The sequence below is a fragment of the Balearica regulorum genome, chromosome 5 (genome assembly GCF_011004875.1).
Source record: "Balearica regulorum gibbericeps isolate bBalReg1 chromosome 5, bBalReg1.pri, whole genome shotgun sequence".
Lineage (NCBI taxonomy): Eukaryota > Metazoa > Chordata > Aves > Gruiformes > Gruidae > Balearica > Balearica regulorum.
The window spans coordinates 35,215,370-35,232,723 of record NC_046188.1 but is presented as its reverse complement, the minus strand read 5'-3'; the positions used below and the strand labels follow the sequence as shown (position 1 = coordinate 35,232,723).

The following is a 17,354-nucleotide window of genomic DNA, read 5'->3' as shown; positions in this document are numbered from 1 at the left end:
AACTAATAAGGAAGCTGAGTTCTTGTGAGCCTAGAAAATGTGTAATAACCTTCTGCCACTGTTTTAACGGTATCTGTCCAGGCTCTATAAAGTTCAGAGAGGAATGTCATTAGGGGTTTTGGTTTGGTTTTGCATGGTTTGTTTTGATGTGGGGGTTTTTGGGGGGTTTGGTTGTGGGGTTTTTTTAGTTGGTTGGTTTTCTTGTTTGGTTTTGGGGTTATTTGGGGGGTTTTGGGGGGGGGGGAGGAGGTGTCTATGTCTGGGTACTGTCTTAATCTTAACCCTGGTTGATTGGAACACATGAGTCAGAAAAGACAGATTTCCTTCCTTGGGGCAAAAAAATCAAATATCTTGGTTTAGGGTCTTTTTTTTCCCCTTGCATAAAACCCTATAAATTTCTAGTCTCTAAAAAGTTCATGAAGCATATGTTTTTGAACCATATGAACTCAGCCTTGGAATATAAAACTAAGAGTTCTGATGTCTCCATCCTAACTAGTAGTTGCCTGAGTGTTCTCGTAATTTTGAAGATTGCCATTCTTTAGAAAAGTCATAAAGAGTTAAGCATCAGATCTTTCAATTCGGAAAAAAGATACTGAAAAATAAAAGAGTTGTAATAAGTACAACTAGATCAGTAGACTTGCATGAATTATCCTTCTTACATGCATTCATATATTTAAGATCAGAGAGAAATACCAGAAAATGTATCCAGTCAGACTCAGTAAGTGTTAAAAATTTTTACTAGGAGCGCACAAGTAACTATCAGATTTTGGGGCAGTTGTGTCTACCCTTTTTTTTTTCTTTATCCTCCCCTCTTAGAGCAAGTAGTTTCATCATTCTGTACTTGCCTCTTAGTTACTGTCCTCCAACTTTCAGTCTGTGCCAGTATCCAATATTTTCTTTCCTTTGTTCTCTGGGGAACTATTTCACAGTAGCCTGATGCATGAAGAGGTCTTGGTTCTGTTGTATCTGGAAGCTTCTATGCATATATTAGACCCATTAAAAATAAATATTTTATGGTCATTTCTTGTTCTCAAAATAGTGTTTGGCATGCTGTCCCATCCTCAGCAAGCAGAACATGTAGAAAAAATAAGTTGGGGTTTTTTACCATTTCACTCTAGTACTGTTTCACTCTTAGAACTGTTACAGGATCACGATTCTTCAAATGCTTACTTCTGCATTTTAATAAAAGGAAGTCACCAGAAATATCTCAGGTTCGTAAGATCATAGTCCATTTATTCTCTTACACTTTGAGCTAGATACAGATAGCAAGACGAGTAAGACTAGTGTCTGGTCTTGAGAGTCTATAGCTGTCTATATTACAAAAGACTATTCTTACAGCAAATTAGAACTGCATATTTTGTAAACATCTGTTTTCCTTTCAAAGCTCTTGTCTGTAAAAAGAAATTCTTAATTGATCTTGGCTTTTATATCTATATTCAAAGAAGATACATTGATTAAGATTGTCTGCTTGTCATAGGACAGAATCTGATACTTTATTCAGGATATGGACAACCAAATCCAAACAGTAGATCATATTAAGAACTTGCATTTAGATGTGAGACCAGGCAGCAAAGTTTACATTTGACAGTTCCCTGTCATTTTCAAAGCTGGTCAAGCCTAACGACTGCAAGGCCAGACAGAAAGGTGTCACCATACCAAATTACTTCTGGGAAGTAATTTTGAAGGACCTCTATGTAATCTGTATACATGTAATGCAGAACATCTACAGCTACACTGTGGAATAAGTTGGTGCAGTAGCATTGGATCAGCAGATTGAAGCAGCAGAGTCTTAGGCCAGTGTGTTTATAGTAGAGGTTTAAGCTTTGAGTTAGATTTAATCTGAGGTGAACATCTTCACCTCCTGTGTTTCAAAGCTGTCTGAAGGCTCAAGCATTATTTTGATCCTTTTGTCCCTGTTAAGTATTGGAGTGCATTTGCTGTGGAGCTTCCTGTTTAGTTTCCTCCCAATGGAGATTAGTTTGCAAGCACCAAAACTTATCTGCAAACCGAATCAATGCTCAATAAATGGGGACAGTGAGGAAATTCACTTCAAAATCATCCTAATCAAAAAGCTAATGCCGATAGTCGCTGTATTTCAGTGTTCGGCACAGTCTCCAATACAACTAACAGAGAGTGATGTCAGGAGTCCATTTCAAAACAAAACGTGCTGCATGTAGTTAGGCTATAGAAGACTTGCCACAGCAGTTGTGGAAGCTAAAAAGCTTATAAAAGCTTAAGCAGAGAATGAGCAAGTTCTTGGGAGAGAATCCATTGAGAATTGCGTTGAAATGACATCCAGTGCAGGAAGCATTTTGTATGAAGGACAGAACCTCAGAGGCAGGAGAACACTCAGGGGAAGGCTCGTGTGTTTGTCCTGGTCCTTAACTCTAAGTGAGCACCTGCTTCAGTGTCTGCCAGAGGCAGGATGTCAGGCTGGAGGAATCCCTGTGCCAATCTGATAGGGCTGTTAGTACATTCTGAACTTAAGGAAACTGAGGAAACAGAGATCAAGCATGTGGTCTAAGGATGAAAGAATTACATGATCCCACTTCAGCAAAAAGGAAATGCTATGCGAGCAAATGTGGTCTTGCCGGAGAAATAAAAAGAAAGAAGTTCTTTCATTGATGCAATTATTTCAATTGCCTTCAGTAATTCCACAAATTAAGACAAGGATTGATATCCTGACTATGGGGCTTTGAGGAGTCTGTTGAGGAAAATACAATGTTTCCTGGAAACCTTTAATGACAGCGTTGATAGCGTTAGTTATTGCAGGCTGGGGAGGGAGGGGAGAAGAGCAGAATATTACAAATTCTGTGTGGAAAATTACTTAGAAATTGTATGGAAGATTAGAGAATTGCTCTGGCTTCCTGTCTTACACATTATGTTGTGTTTGTAACCCCTGTTTACTTACAATTTGTTGCATAGAGTTGTTCATTTGTTTTCTTAACAAGTCTCAACATCTAAATTTCAAATAAATGCTTTTAAATAGTTCCTTGGTAGACATGCTTATGGAAAATACTATTTGTCATACAATATAGCTATTTTCTTCCTTCCTCTTTGCCTTTATATTGGTACACAAACACACATTATTATATTAATGCAAACTTTGTGTGTTCCTTCCTAGAAGTCACACCTTTTTTCTCTTTTCTATAACAAATTAAAATTTCTTTCCTCTATCTTCCCTTATTCTTTTTTTACAAGATTGAAAAACAGTAAGTCAGGTCTTACCACCTAACTGTAAACATATAAGCATGTTGTCATTGTTAGTTATTACGTTCTTGTTCGTGTGCAGGGACCTGAGGATATTCAATTTCTGTTGTAGCTGTGAATGTAACTATGTTGGGAAATTTGCCTTAGTTAACAATTTTTCATCTCCTTAAAAACCAGAAAGAAATTATTATGGAATCATAAAGTGTACAATTTTATACACAGTTCAGCTTTTAACCATCTTTGGTTTTCTATATGTAGTTTATTTTGTATCCTGATGAACCATCAGAATTCCAACCTATGTTTTCTACTTTTAATGATATAAAATGAAAGAGCTGTGGAAATAATTAATTAAGTATAGCAGGTTAACTTCAGCTGAATTTCTCAGGAGCCCAAGATGAACGCAATAAATCAGAGCTGCCCTATCTATTTCAATTGCAGCTGTCTTGCCACCAAGGATTTGAGGTGGAGAATTTAATGGTATAGAATTAACTGTTTTCCTTGCAAAGGGCACACAACATTGTTTCTGACTTTTACCATACTGAAATAATCTGAATAAGTCTCGCCAACATGCTTGCCCAATGGAGGTAAACATACAAGTTGAAATCAATTTGTTTTGTTAACAGCAAATGTTCTGAAGTAATCCAGTTTTTAAATTATTTAACTTAGTGCAAACCTCTGTGTCGGTAGCCTTATAATGAAATGGAATCACTCAGGATCCGTTTCTCAGTTGCTTTGCCTGTGAACTCAAGTTTGTAACTGTATTTCAGCCAGCCAATGCACTCCAGTGGACTGAGCAGCAAAAAGATATGGTTCTTTATCTTGTATAAAGAATTGTCTGAATTCTGTTTATACTAACATTTGCACTTAAAGGATTATCCTAATGTGGAATGGGTATAACTTTTCCGTGTTAGTATCATTTCACATATGTGATATTTTACCGCAGCTAAAGTTGCTCCACTGTTCTAAGAAGAATGGATGAGCATTTTGTGAAAAAACTAGTGCTTTTGCTTGAATATGCAGCTCAGGAAACATTTTCAAAAGTAGAGAATGCCCATCCTTTGAAAATGAAATCCTTTTAAGTAGTTCGTGTGAGCGTTCTGTAACAGAGGGGCTCAGATGCACTAACCATATTTCAAACTCTTGGCTGCTTTTTCAAAAAAAATCATGTACATACCATACATTTAAAACTTAGTACATGTGTTTTCACTTTCCAGCTTCCTGAACAGAATGTGATAGCTATATGGAACAGTTGGTGTTAACTATGTTTGGTACCTGTTCAATTCCAATTGAACTTCCAATTATTTGCACTGCAAAAACAGGTCTAAATTTGTAAGTTCTGGTCTGAAACAATAAAATAACATACACAATGTTCTTTTTTAAAATCTGTAAGTCAGTTTTAATTATTTGCTTTTTATTCAGATTAATGTCTACCACTATATATTAAAGTATGGATTTTAAATAACTTTTCAAATCTAATACACTTTATTGGTACATTAGAAGCATTCATTTAGGTACATGAAATAAATGAAAATTGAAAATTAGAAATTTTTTATCACTTTTATTATATTTAGCATACAACCTCTCCAATTTTTAATGTAAGAGATGTTTAATCTGTGGGATCTCTAAAACAGTAAGGCAGTAATTTATATCTTTGAAATCTTTTTCATTGGCAGCTAAAGAAGAACGTAAAAAAGAAGAGAGCAGTTTGGAAAATGCACAAAAATGGTAAGGTTTTTGCTAGTGTTTTCTAACAGTTTGTTTTGGTCAAAGATGTTATTGATCTTAGGAATTACATTAAATATGAAAAAGGATCTGTACTTCAAAGAAGTAATATGCTTTCTGAAAAATTCTTATGTAGTCTTCCAGGAAAAAGCTCAGCTGAGTTTTTAGCCAAACAGTGTACTGTGTTTGAGGTTTTAATTACTGTCAACACTGAATTGAATCCGAGTTTTACAGAATATTGTAATAACTGATTAACTACTTAAAGTAGTAAAAATTAGTTTCATCATCACTGAACGTTTTCAGCACTCAGGCTATTGAATGCCATATACTAAGAAACCAGTGAAATCCTAATGTTTTTATTGCCTGAATATCTGTGCGTTACTTAGACCAAAGGAGGCAAAATAGGGAGAGAATTGAGATAAATTGATTTATAGATAGATAGTAACATATGCAATAAGTTAGTATTTCTAATAAATTTTGTTTACCAAATCACAGTTTTGTGAGAGTGAAAGATCTGCCTTTAACCTTGTTTGTGTTAAGTATGGAACTGCTATAAATCAGCTGAGGTGAATTGATTTTTAACTTCTTTTAGCAATATTTTTTTCATCATGGTCACTAAAGGCAGATCTGTGGTAATTTGGACTTTCATGTTACTTTTCTGAGCCCAGAATCGCTCCACCTAACTGAGAGACCTAGGTTAGTCTTCCTAGACAGTCAGGAAAAGAGACAGACACCTCCCAAAAGCAGTTCGAGTCTTAGGTGAACTGTTTCCATTTGCTTGCAAAAGGTGCCTAAATTGGCTGAACTATCACCTGACATCAGCTGGGGCTTTACCTCTTAATTTCATTTGTCAAAGGTGGCTGGCTGGCCTGTTTCTTTTTTACCTGGCTACAAACCTACCGTTTGTGGCACTGGCTCCTTCATATTCTATCATCTGCTTTGTAGCCTTTCTGGAGCAGAGTAGACTCTCCAGGGTATGGAGGTACACCTAATTTGTGGTCGACTTGAGGAATTAGTTGTCTGACAAGAGTTTGGGTTTTTCAATTGCTAACTAAACAATCAGCATTTTAAATTACTGCTAAAAAGATCTGTTAGTTTTGAAAGTCAGAAAGCAGCCCAGGAAGGTGGATTAAGCTGAGTGAAAGCAAAACAGTGCTACTGGGGGAAGGGCTGAAGATGAAACACGAAGAGGAAATTAGGAGTAAGTGTCAGGATGAAGGCAGAGTGAGAGAGAGTGTGCAGGAATTCAGAATGCTGGAGCACGCAGAGACGACTGTATCAGCTACATCTGGGATGGAGAAGGGTTCCGTTAGGAAGAAGAGAGCACGATGTTACACGAAACGAACCTGAGAAGAGAGTTTCTGGTCTTGCTGTTCCTGGCTCAGCATCCTTGTCAGGGGGTATGAACAGCTGAGGAATATTTGGCCCGAGTGAATGTAATGGAAATTACATTCCTCAGTAGGCATAAACGGTTTTAACCATGTGATTATGGCTAAGGTATTTTAGTATTTTTAAGGTTTGAAATTCTAGAATGGTTTACACCGATATTTAAAGGTGTATTAGTTTTTTCTTTATTTATTTATTTTCTCCTTGTAGTGCCCTACAGACCCTTCAGCTCAGAATGTTGTGGGCTTATTCATACATATTTCATTGTGATTCCTTTACCATGGATCACCAGTTAACTTAAAATATAGTTACATGCTTCATACAAAACCTATGTAAGAAATTTCAAAGGTTAAGGTTATCATATGTGAAGATTTTAAAAAAATATTATATGAATAACTCATCTTGAGCAAGACATGATATTCTTCAGCATGTCCTAGAGGCTGTATCCATCTTTAAAGTGTCAAAAAACCCAAAGCATATTGGCTCACGTGACTAAAATGCGTGCTTCTTTACTTTGAGAAGCAGCTGGAGTACATATTCCTTTATTTTGGGGGGTAACTTCTGTATTTTGGATGGTTACTTTATATTCTTCAAGCCTAGCTAAAAGCTTGAATCTCAACCTAAGGCAAAAAACTTGACCATAACCTTGGCAATTCTGTATGAAAACATGCAATGTGGACTATGCAAATGCAAGTCTAAGTTAAGAACCTAGTATTTGCTGAAGCTGCATCTATTGCTGAAGTAACATCTGTTGAATAGTTGGGGACTCCTTGCAAGTCTTTAACATAACTCTTATTTATTTTATTTTCAAGATTTATACTTCCTGTGTTCTAGATTTAGGACGTACTGGCAACTATAAAGATGAATATAACTTTCTTTTGCTTAAATAAAATCAGTACTTCAAGAAAAATGAGTTATTTTGAAATATATTGTTACCTTTCTTTTTAAATTATAGCATTATTTTTCATAAGTATCACCAAATCTTTCAAGATTTTTACATCTGCTTTGCAGAGAAAAGTGATTCAAACTTTACAAAAATGAACATACTTTTGTTTTCTTTAGATAAGTTTTCACGTACCTAGTCATGTGAATCATTCTATTTTGTCTATACAAAGCAATATCGTAAAGGTTAAAAATGCACAATCAGTTAAAATGCTATCAGAAGTATCGTTGATAATAAAAGACTACTTTGAAAATATGCAATTGTATAGTAATTCAGTAGCCACATTATAAAATAAAAAAGCATTAAAATATTGGCAATGTATTTTCATAAAATTACTTGCTTATTGACACATGCAGACAGAGATGATTTATTTTCAGTGAAAGCCTTGCAAACTGACTATTGGCACTGTCTGTGGCTTTTTTGTTGCTACTCCCAATTTTCCCTAAGTGCTCGAAGGTAATTTTTACTCAAGCGCAGATTTTTCCTGACTTGGCCTGTGATTCTTCTGTAGTCCTTCAGTAAAGATAAATGGGAGAATAATATCTTTGTGGAGTGTTGTAGAATGAAATTAAAGAAATCAATATAGATATAGATATAGATGATATAGATAGCATTTCCTGAAATGCAAGATGTTGAGTTTTTCTCATGAAAATTGAATGCCCGTTGATTTGCCTCTATGACATCTCTACGATGGCTCGTGCATCTGTAAGTTCTCCTGGGAATGAGGTAGGTGTTGGAAGGTTAGTTATACTCAGTGTGAATTGCTGCTATGATTTCCAAGGCTGAGGGGAAGTTATGGTAATTACCAGCCTTGACTACTGAATGGGGAACCAGCCCTCAGAGAAACTGTTTCCCCAGTGGGTTTATGTGTTGACAGTTTTCCTCCCCCCTCCCTCCCTCGTAGCTTTGAAGAAACAGTGGGATACTTTGGGATAAAGCCAAAGCCTGGCGAGAAGGAGATCACACCAAACTACGTTTTCACGGTGTGGTACGAATTCTGCAGTGACTTCAAGACCATTTGGAAACGAGAGAGCAAAAGCATTTCCAAGGAACGGTAAGGTTCTAATAAAGTCATTAATACCATTTTAGATGTCTGGGAAACTGTTCCTTCTCAAACCCAACAAATTATACTCCTATATTTCACAGGCGTCATTGTTTTCTTTCAGATCTAATGGACATCAAGGAAAGATTATTCCCTCAGGGTGCGTAGGAAAATTCACCAAAGGCATGCTGTCCCCACAAAAAGATAAACACATATAATCTGATAAATTACACTTTTGTAACCCCTTCCAATTACTAGCTAGTAAAATGAAAGGGGAGCTGTGCTAATTTGTAACAGATTGCTTCTCTGTGCATTTTCATGTTGAACTAGCCTAAATGAGGCGATATTGCTGTCGCAGACAGTACAGACAAATAAAAGTGAATGCTTTTCCAGTTAATATACTGCACTTGCATCAAAGGGAAGCCCCAGAGATTCAGGCCACACTTAGCACAGTGTCGAAGCCCCACACTGAATTTACAGCACTGCTTCTGACTTTTGGTGTCCTGCTGAGGACATCAAACTACTTGCCGCTAGATCTCACCACAGTCTCCTGATTTTATTAGTAGAGTAAAAAAAAAAAAAACCAAACCCCAAAAACCTTCAATTATTTGCTTGATTTTCTTAAAGAAGCTTAAAATCTTTTACAAAGGAAAACCAATTCCAGTACAAGCGCACCATGCTTAACATATCTCAATTCATTTGAAAAGGTAATGTGGTCATGCTTTGGAAAAGAATGGATTAATCACTTGCAGCATGAAATGTAAATCCAGGTGCTTATTGCAAATCGTCACAGATTTAAAGTAAAAAGTATTGGCAAAAGTTGTAAACTCATTTACACTTACATTTTCCGTTTGCCTCCAAATCAGTGGGGCTTTTAGGTTCATGTACAAGCAGACTTTTAAAGGACAAGATGTAGAAATTATAAATTCCCAATTAGCAACCTTATTGACATTGTTTTACAGATATTACAGGTTTTAAACACTTGAAAGTTGTAGCTTTTTGTATCATCTGTGTTATGATTAGATTGATTTTAGAAGCTGACAACTGCAAACATTCACAGGGAATCTTTTATTTCTTTGTGACAAAATCAATATGCAGATTTTTTTTACACATTAAAAACTGTTAAATAAACAGTCACTAGCAGATTGCTATAATCATTGTAAGGATCATCTCAGGGATATATTTTCTGATGAATCATGACTTATTTTTATTCCAGAAGCAGTTAGGAGGAATAGAAATTAGCTACCCAAGGGGGAAAAAAAAAATCCAGACCGTACATCCATTCCTTTTTATGTAATTAGCACCTTGCTGATGGCAAACAATGATCCCTTCAAAGAAATTGATTTTAAATGCCTTGTAAATGTTTTAACACTACATAACTTCTTAAACTTTCTTAATACAATAATCAAGAAATCTTTGTAAGTAAAGTGCTATATTGCCTGCTTTCCTACTGGGGTGAGAGGATATGTTTATGTAGATAAAATGTACAAATAAAAATACAGCACAAATATTTCATCAGCTCCTTTGATGAATACCTTTATTCCTATTCATAAATGTAAAGCAATACCATAGAATACAGACCATGAGTTACTATAATACTTCCAAGAGCTGACACTTTCTGGATTACATAGACTTTTTCATAGTTCACTTCAAATTATTTTTACAAAGTTGCATTAATCTTAAAAAGACAATTTGTTGTCCTTTACATTCACCATTTGGGTGATTCGTCAAGACAATGAGCTGCTGAAATGAGGAGCCTTGTGTAGTAAGTAAATTACAATGACGGAACAACTGTTTTCATCATCCTAAATTGTTTTGTAATGTGCTACTGAAAAGAAGAACATCATGAAATCAGTAGATTAGAATGATGGAAAAGCTATTTTCATCACCTGAAAACATCCTGTAAAGTCATGACCACTTAAGGGTTCTGTTTTACAAAGTATGAGACTAACAGTGCCTGAGCTGCTGTCCAAAAAAGCAAAGAGTCATTGTGCACTTTGGTAACTAAAAACCTTAGCATGACAGGAATGGACAGCTGTCTTCCTTAACTGGCTAATTAATTGGATGCACTATTTGTTTTGCATTTTTAAAGATTGTAATTTCATTTTAAAAAAAAAATCCTGTTTATTATGAACTAGTTCTTTTGGTTTGGAGGAACTTCTAAAGAGGAAGAATTGGCAGTGTAAGTCAGTATTTTCAAACTTGGGTTCTGAAACTGAGGCATTATGCAAACACATTTACAATTGGAGTACCCTTCAAATTTCAGGAGGAGCTGCAGAAACAGCGTAAAATGTGCCTAAATTAACTGGGCACATAGATACCTAAAAATGGATTTCATTGTTTACATTTATATAGGAATGTTAAGATTGGATTATAATTTGTTTCTCAAGAAATATGGCTCAGAAACGTCAAAATTTAATTCAAATATGCAGAATTATTATTATTATGCAAAGGTATAATTTAAAAAGTATTAGGTTAAAATTAATAGTAGTAGAAATAGGTCGAAAGATCTAAGATTCCAAAATTAAAATTTTGTACTCAAAACTAACTACTTTGCATTTTATAACAGACAACTTTAAAATCTCTGAATTTCAGGAAAAAAGAGTACCGCCTTGAACTAAATGACAGCCTCAGCTGCAAGAGCCTGTTTTGTCTAAAAACTACTTCGTTCCCAAATGTAACACAACTGTAGAAATCTAATTAGATTTCTATGAGACTTTTTCTTAAAGTAAAGGAAACACTTTAACCAAGCTGCCCTGCATTTAACCTACCATGAAAATAAATTAGCTGCCTGCAAAATATAGTTGAATCATTGTCTCTTTCCTGGACAAAATTTGCACACCATTTAGGAATGCAAGACAGAGTTACAGATAGATAACAAACCTAGATAGATATATATGATATGATATGATATGATATGATATGATATGATACGATATGATATATAAATTACTATAGAGATAAAATGAGGAAAATTTTCAAAACCATATTCCTGATAGGAATGTGATTACAGTTTTCTTCCAGACATAGTATTCCCTTCAATGCCAGAATGCAACTACAGTGCAATAAAATTTGCTCTAACAATCACCTCTTTATCTCTGACAAACACCTTAATGTACCAGATTGTTTAGCAATGCAGGCAGAGTCTTTTACATGTTTCTGAGGTTAAGGTATAGCTATGAGGCAAATTGAGGAGATAATTACAAATTACAGACCTGTGCTGCAAAACACAAATGGCTTTTTCCCATAGAGCATACGACAGATCTGGCAATGTGCTGCATCAATAGAGGGGAGTTCTTTGGAAAGGACCCTACTGAGAAGGATACGATAGGATCTGTACAAGCATGAAGGATGTGTCGTGGTTTAACCCCAGCTGACAGCTGAGCACCATGCAGCTGCTCGCTCACTCACCCCCGCTGGGATGAGGGAGAGAACTGGAAGAGTGAAAGTGAGAAAACTCGTGGGTTGAGATAAAGACAGTATAATAGGTGAAGCAAAAGCCACGCATGCAAGCAAAGCAAAACCAGGAATTCTTTCCCCACTTCCCATGGGCAGGCAGGTGTTCAGCCATCCCGAGGAAAGCAGGGCTCCATCATGCATAACGGTGACTTGGGAAGACAAACGCCATCACTCCAAATGTGTCCTCCTCTTCCTTTTTCTTCCGCCAGCTTTATATGCTGAGCATGATGTTATATGGTATGGGATATCCCGTTGGTCAGTTGGGGTCAGCTGTCCTGGCTGTGCCCCCTCCCAGCTTTCTGTGCACCCCCAGCCTCCTCGCTGGTGGGGTGGTGTGAGGAGCAGAAAAGGCCTTGGCTCTGTGTAAGCACTGCTCAGCAGTCACAGAAACTTCCCTGTGTTATCAACACTGTTTTCAGCACAAATCCAAACCAGCCCTATACCAGCTACTGTGAAGAAAATTAACTCTATCCCAGCCAAAACCAGCACAAATTAATGGGAAATAGTCATCACATACCTCATCTAATAAAACAGTTGAAGAGCATCAAATGAAACTAGCAAGTGGCTGGTACAAGCAGCCTCTGTACCATAGGCGTTCTTAAACTGTTGAACACTTTGCCACAGGTTGTCACAGATGCCAGAAGCTTGCACTGCTTCCGAATGGTGACAGTACAAATTCTTATTAGAAAAATCCATGAAGGACTGTTACATATGAAGAGAGTTTCCAGCTGTGAAAGTGTTCTGAGGATTATCACTTTGCTTTGGCTTGGATTATCATTATGCTTTGGCTGTCTTTATGTACTCCTGGGTATCTGCCAGTGGTCAGCTCAGATCGGCTGAAGCATATTTTTGTTCTGAATTGGTGTAGCCTTTTGCTTCCTATTGGTTTTTCTTATGCACCAGCTTTCTTAAAGGCATAAAAATAGATTTTTTTTCGTGTGACTACTGAGGTAAAATTTCTCATCCACTTTATACAGATAACCAAAACGTTGTCAGTAGATCCAGAAAAAATAGAAACATATCAAATGTATTAGCAATTTGAGGTTTGGAGACAAATTCCACTGACAACATGCATTTTACCGTATTTGTACTGATTTAGTTAGTGAATGTTTATTCGAAATGCAATTTAAAGATTTAATCAATAATGACCAAGTTCTTTCCAGAAGATTTAAGCCTGAAGGCTTGATCAGGCAATTGTATTGTACAATACGGTAATAGAAGTGGGTTCAAACTTCATAGTCTTCATAGGCATCTATCTTCTGAAACATGGAGACTGAAATGTAGCCTGTTACATTGCGTGGGCTAACACTGTTTTCAGGAAACAGTGCTGTTACTTGAGGATTAACTTGTGGGCTGCATCAGAAATTATCATAGGGCTGAGAGCAGTAAGGCATGTAACACATGAAAGGAATTTGAGCTATGGGGGTATTTCCTAGTCTCTCAAGGGGGGTCATTGTTCAGTTGTGTTAAGGATCTGGGCTGGATATGCAGCTTGGTTCTAGGTTGAACAGTTGATATTGACTGTAGGTACCTCTGCTTGTTCATCTCCACCCATATCTGAAGATTTGGATTGCACAACAATTCCTGTGCCAACACGGTCTTATGGGAGAATTTTGAACTTCAAATCACAGAATTGTCCTTCCAAGCTATTTCATAACCCACAGCTATCCACATAACCCACCAGCTGCCTGGAAGGAGCTGCAGAAGCAAAGAGAATGGATTATTCCAGAATAGCAAGAAGCTGAGAGAGAACCAGATAATTTGGTCTCTGTTCACACACCAGAAGAGTCTGAACGTACATGAGTAACAACTGGCTGGTTTAGAAGGGATTCTAATTTTCCTAACTGGGGGCTTTAGAGCATGGAGAGTGCCAGCTCACCCCTTCTTCTGTCTGACTTGAATGGGAAGCAGGGGTGAAAATGATAATGAGTTTATCTTGTTAGTCCCTGGCTTGATAATATTTTTTCCTATAAGGAGGAAAAGTATTTTCATGAGCTTATGAAGGACACTTTTAATAAATACAGGCTTATGTTTAGATTTAGTTTCTGTGTCCCTAGTTACAAAATAAAAGTAATAATTTTGAATAAAAATAATGTCTTTATTTTTCACTAATATCTTCTAATTTAAGAGGTCTGACTTACATTCAATTTACAGTGGAACACAACACCTGCCACACAGAGGCAAGAAAAAGCCAGTTATGTTCCCATTGCTTATAGTAAAGATCCATATGTGGAATTGGAGTCATGGCCTATTTAAAAATAGATTGTTTTGATAATTACATTCAATTTTGTTTTCCATATTGTTTGGTAATGTGCAATACTGCTGAGTATTACAGTTGATGCCACATCTTTTGCTCACTGTTGAAGGAGAGTAACTTTTCTTTCAAACACGTCCATGTTGCAGCTGGTCAGATTTCAAGGCTGAACCGACCTGCATTCCTTAATTTTTTGGCCTCATGTTATTGTTTGCTAAATTAGCACTTGCACACCTTTTCTCTCTGTGATGTAATTCAGCTATTCCACCCTCCTTTCTGGTGTCTTTGTCCTCTGCAGTCCTCTCTGTTCAAAAATGTTCTTGTCACCATTTTTCTAGCGTGTTTTACTACACGCTTCTATCCCTTCTTGCTTTTCTGTTTTAGATATACCTCTGTTGACATTTCTATTGCCCTTTCTTCCTCCTTGATTTCACATCTATTAGATTAAATCCCAATTTCTCTTCAATGGAATCTCTCAAACATGGCTAGACTAGTGTGTACATCCACACTATTTTATACTGATACAGGAAGAAAAAAACCAAAATCTTTTCATTGAGTCTATTCCTTTTCACATCTCCAAACTCCCCCTCATGGTCATGCGTCTGTAAATGTCCAGTTCATGTGAGCTGCTCCCCTGTACATTAATTCACACTACGAAAACTCAGAAGAAAGGGGCATAGAGTGGTTGGTGGGATGCTTAGTTCATGTTGTTCAGCCTACACCTGCGAGTTGTAAGTTGTGGAGCTCTGTCTCAGGGCTTGATTCTCCTACTGTTTCTCCAGGATAAGGCTCTTGAGGAGTTTCTTGTCAAAATACATATTAATTGAACTTCCCTAAGCTGAAGAACTTCTCGGTCTCTATTATCCTTCCAGCTGGTTATTGCAATTTCCCTGCCTCTCTAGGGAGCCCTTTTACTATGTAAGGTTCTGCATCCTCTCCCAACTTCCATTTGGTGTCTCATGTAACACTTAAGTAATGAATGAGCTTAAGTAATAAGATGAAGTAAGTAAACATTTTAAACCCATACTTTGTAAATCTCATGTCCTAAGCAGTGTCACTAAGATGTATTCAGTCTAGTATATCTAATCTACAGTAAATGTTATAGTAAAGTTTTTCAAAGTACTCTTTAGCTGTTTTGTTGGCCCTTATACTGAACACAAGACTTCAGTGAATTTCTCATATTCCTTCAAATTCTTTTCTATTCCACCTGATTTCTATAAAGTATAAATGTTAAAATTGACCACCTTCATTATCATCTAATACAACCGCAGTTACTCACAAGGAAGAAGAGAAATTTAACCGAATATTTATTTACCTTACATTTTGACATTCCATCACTTTTAGCTTTTGTTTTACTTCAAACATACTTTGAACAAGTAATTGCCGAACAATTAAAAGTAGTCAAGGAAGTTTATCCTTTTATAAGAAGAAGTTAAACAATTTACATCTATATAAATTCTCATAAACTACAATTAATGCCTTAACTTTATCATACATTTAATAGTTTATTTTAACTAAAAATAATAGTATGTTGTGTGGTGTATCTGCAGATCGGTTAATAACATAATGTATGGGTCTAAGAAAAGATCAGAAAATAATTACTAGTTTAGTTCTATCCTTTTGAATGTACTTTATTTGTAGTTTTGTTCTTTCTGTACCTTATTCATCTCTGATTTTACTTCTAATTTTAACACTTCTAATTTTTGGTATTTTAATTAAAATAGTTTCAAAGAAAGTTATATTATATGATTTATACAAATGGGAAATTATTTCTATTTGTGCTACGGAAAGGCAGTAGAAAAAAAATAGAGTCAACAGAGAAGAGGCATACCTAAGTAACTTCTGCCGTTGGCCAATTTTCGATTTGATAGTTTTCATACTATTTCATTTTTCTCATTTCAAGGATAGTGCTTCCAAACACAATAGCCAGTTCTAGTATCCTGACCACGTTTAACAAAGAATTATTTTTATTTATAAGGCACCTTTACAGCATGGGTGCTTCACTGATGTGATTACTGAGCTAACTACTTTCTTAAAATCGATCCATCTGATTTTTAAAATTCCCTAAGAATTACATTCCTTTTAAATTATGCACTTCTGGTTCTGATAATGGCTGCTAATCTTATCAGTCATATGTTAGCAAAGTGATGGCTTTTTTCCCTAGGAGATGAAAGTGTAATATATAATTAGTCTGTCATTTTTATGAGCCAAGTATCACATAATTCAAATCATGTTAGTGAGCTAGTTTATTTTTATTTTGTATTCTGAACTATGCATTCTATTTTTAAAAATCCAGATTTCCTGGAAATTATGCAAATATGGAATAAAATACACAGAGCTAGGCCTAAATCAGTGACAGGCATAATTTCCTCTTTAAGTCTAAAAGTTTATGATCCCTAGAATTCTCCCTTCAGATGAAAATATGGACTGTAAACATTTAAAAACTCTTCAGAGAACACTCCTAGGGCCAAAGACAATGTGATCAAAAAGAAAATGTGCTCAAAATAGGGAAGAGTTTAGAAGTTGATCCCATGGTGTGATTCTGCTGAACCTGAATACTGTTACTTGAAATACGTCATCATCTTTGCATAAACTTTGTAGCTGTGAGGAATACCATGCTGTCCAGTGGCTGCTACCATCCATCATTAAGAAGTAAACTGCTGATTAACAAAAAATTGTAAAAAGATGGAATGGTGTGTTGCCATTTAGTTGTTTACCTGTAGAAACAGGAAACACTGAGTTTTAAAAATACTTAAGATATATTTAAAAATGTACGGAATAGAAATTTCATATTTTTGCATTTGTGGGTGTACTTACAGCTTGAATCAATATTGTAGCTAAATAGTGTTGAAAATAAGTTTACTTAAAAGTAGTGTAACTATTTCCGCCTGTTCTTTAGCACTGGAAAGTGAGACATCGATAACTACCCAGCAGAAGCTTCTAAAATACATAGCTCAGAGAAGGAATTTTCGTTTCCAACACTGAGCATCGATAAACAGAATAATGAACTTATGAATGTGTTCTATATTTTTAAAAGAAGTTGTTCAGAATCTAGTTTGCTGCTAGTGTTACAGCAAGGAAGTGCACATTAGTAATTGCAGCTATAATCTACTTTCCTTTTTGTTTTTCTTCCAAAATTCCTCAAAAATTGAGTGTGTCGAAAGTGGTTTGAACTGGACGTGGTATTTTAAATAGTTTTTGACTGGCCATAGCAATTATTTCTGCCAATGGAAAAAAATTAAATAGGAGAAGAAAGTAGAATTTTTCAGTTCAAGATTGCCAAGAAATGTGTTGTTTATAGTAAAAGACTGATTTGGTGTGCATTAGTCAAAATTGGT

At 35.9% G+C, this 17,354-nt stretch overlaps 1 protein-coding gene across 1 annotated transcript in view; it reads left to right on the top strand.

Moving 5' to 3' along the window:
* Positions 1 to 17,354, top strand: part of FMN1 (formin 1) — a 149,631-nt gene that overhangs the window by 120,475 nt on the left and 11,802 nt on the right. Inside the window, 2 exon segments of the mRNA XM_075753012.1 lie at positions 4,884 to 4,935; positions 8,166 to 8,315. Of these exon segments, the coding sequence (XP_075609127.1) occupies positions 4,884 to 4,935; positions 8,166 to 8,315 (202 nt within the window).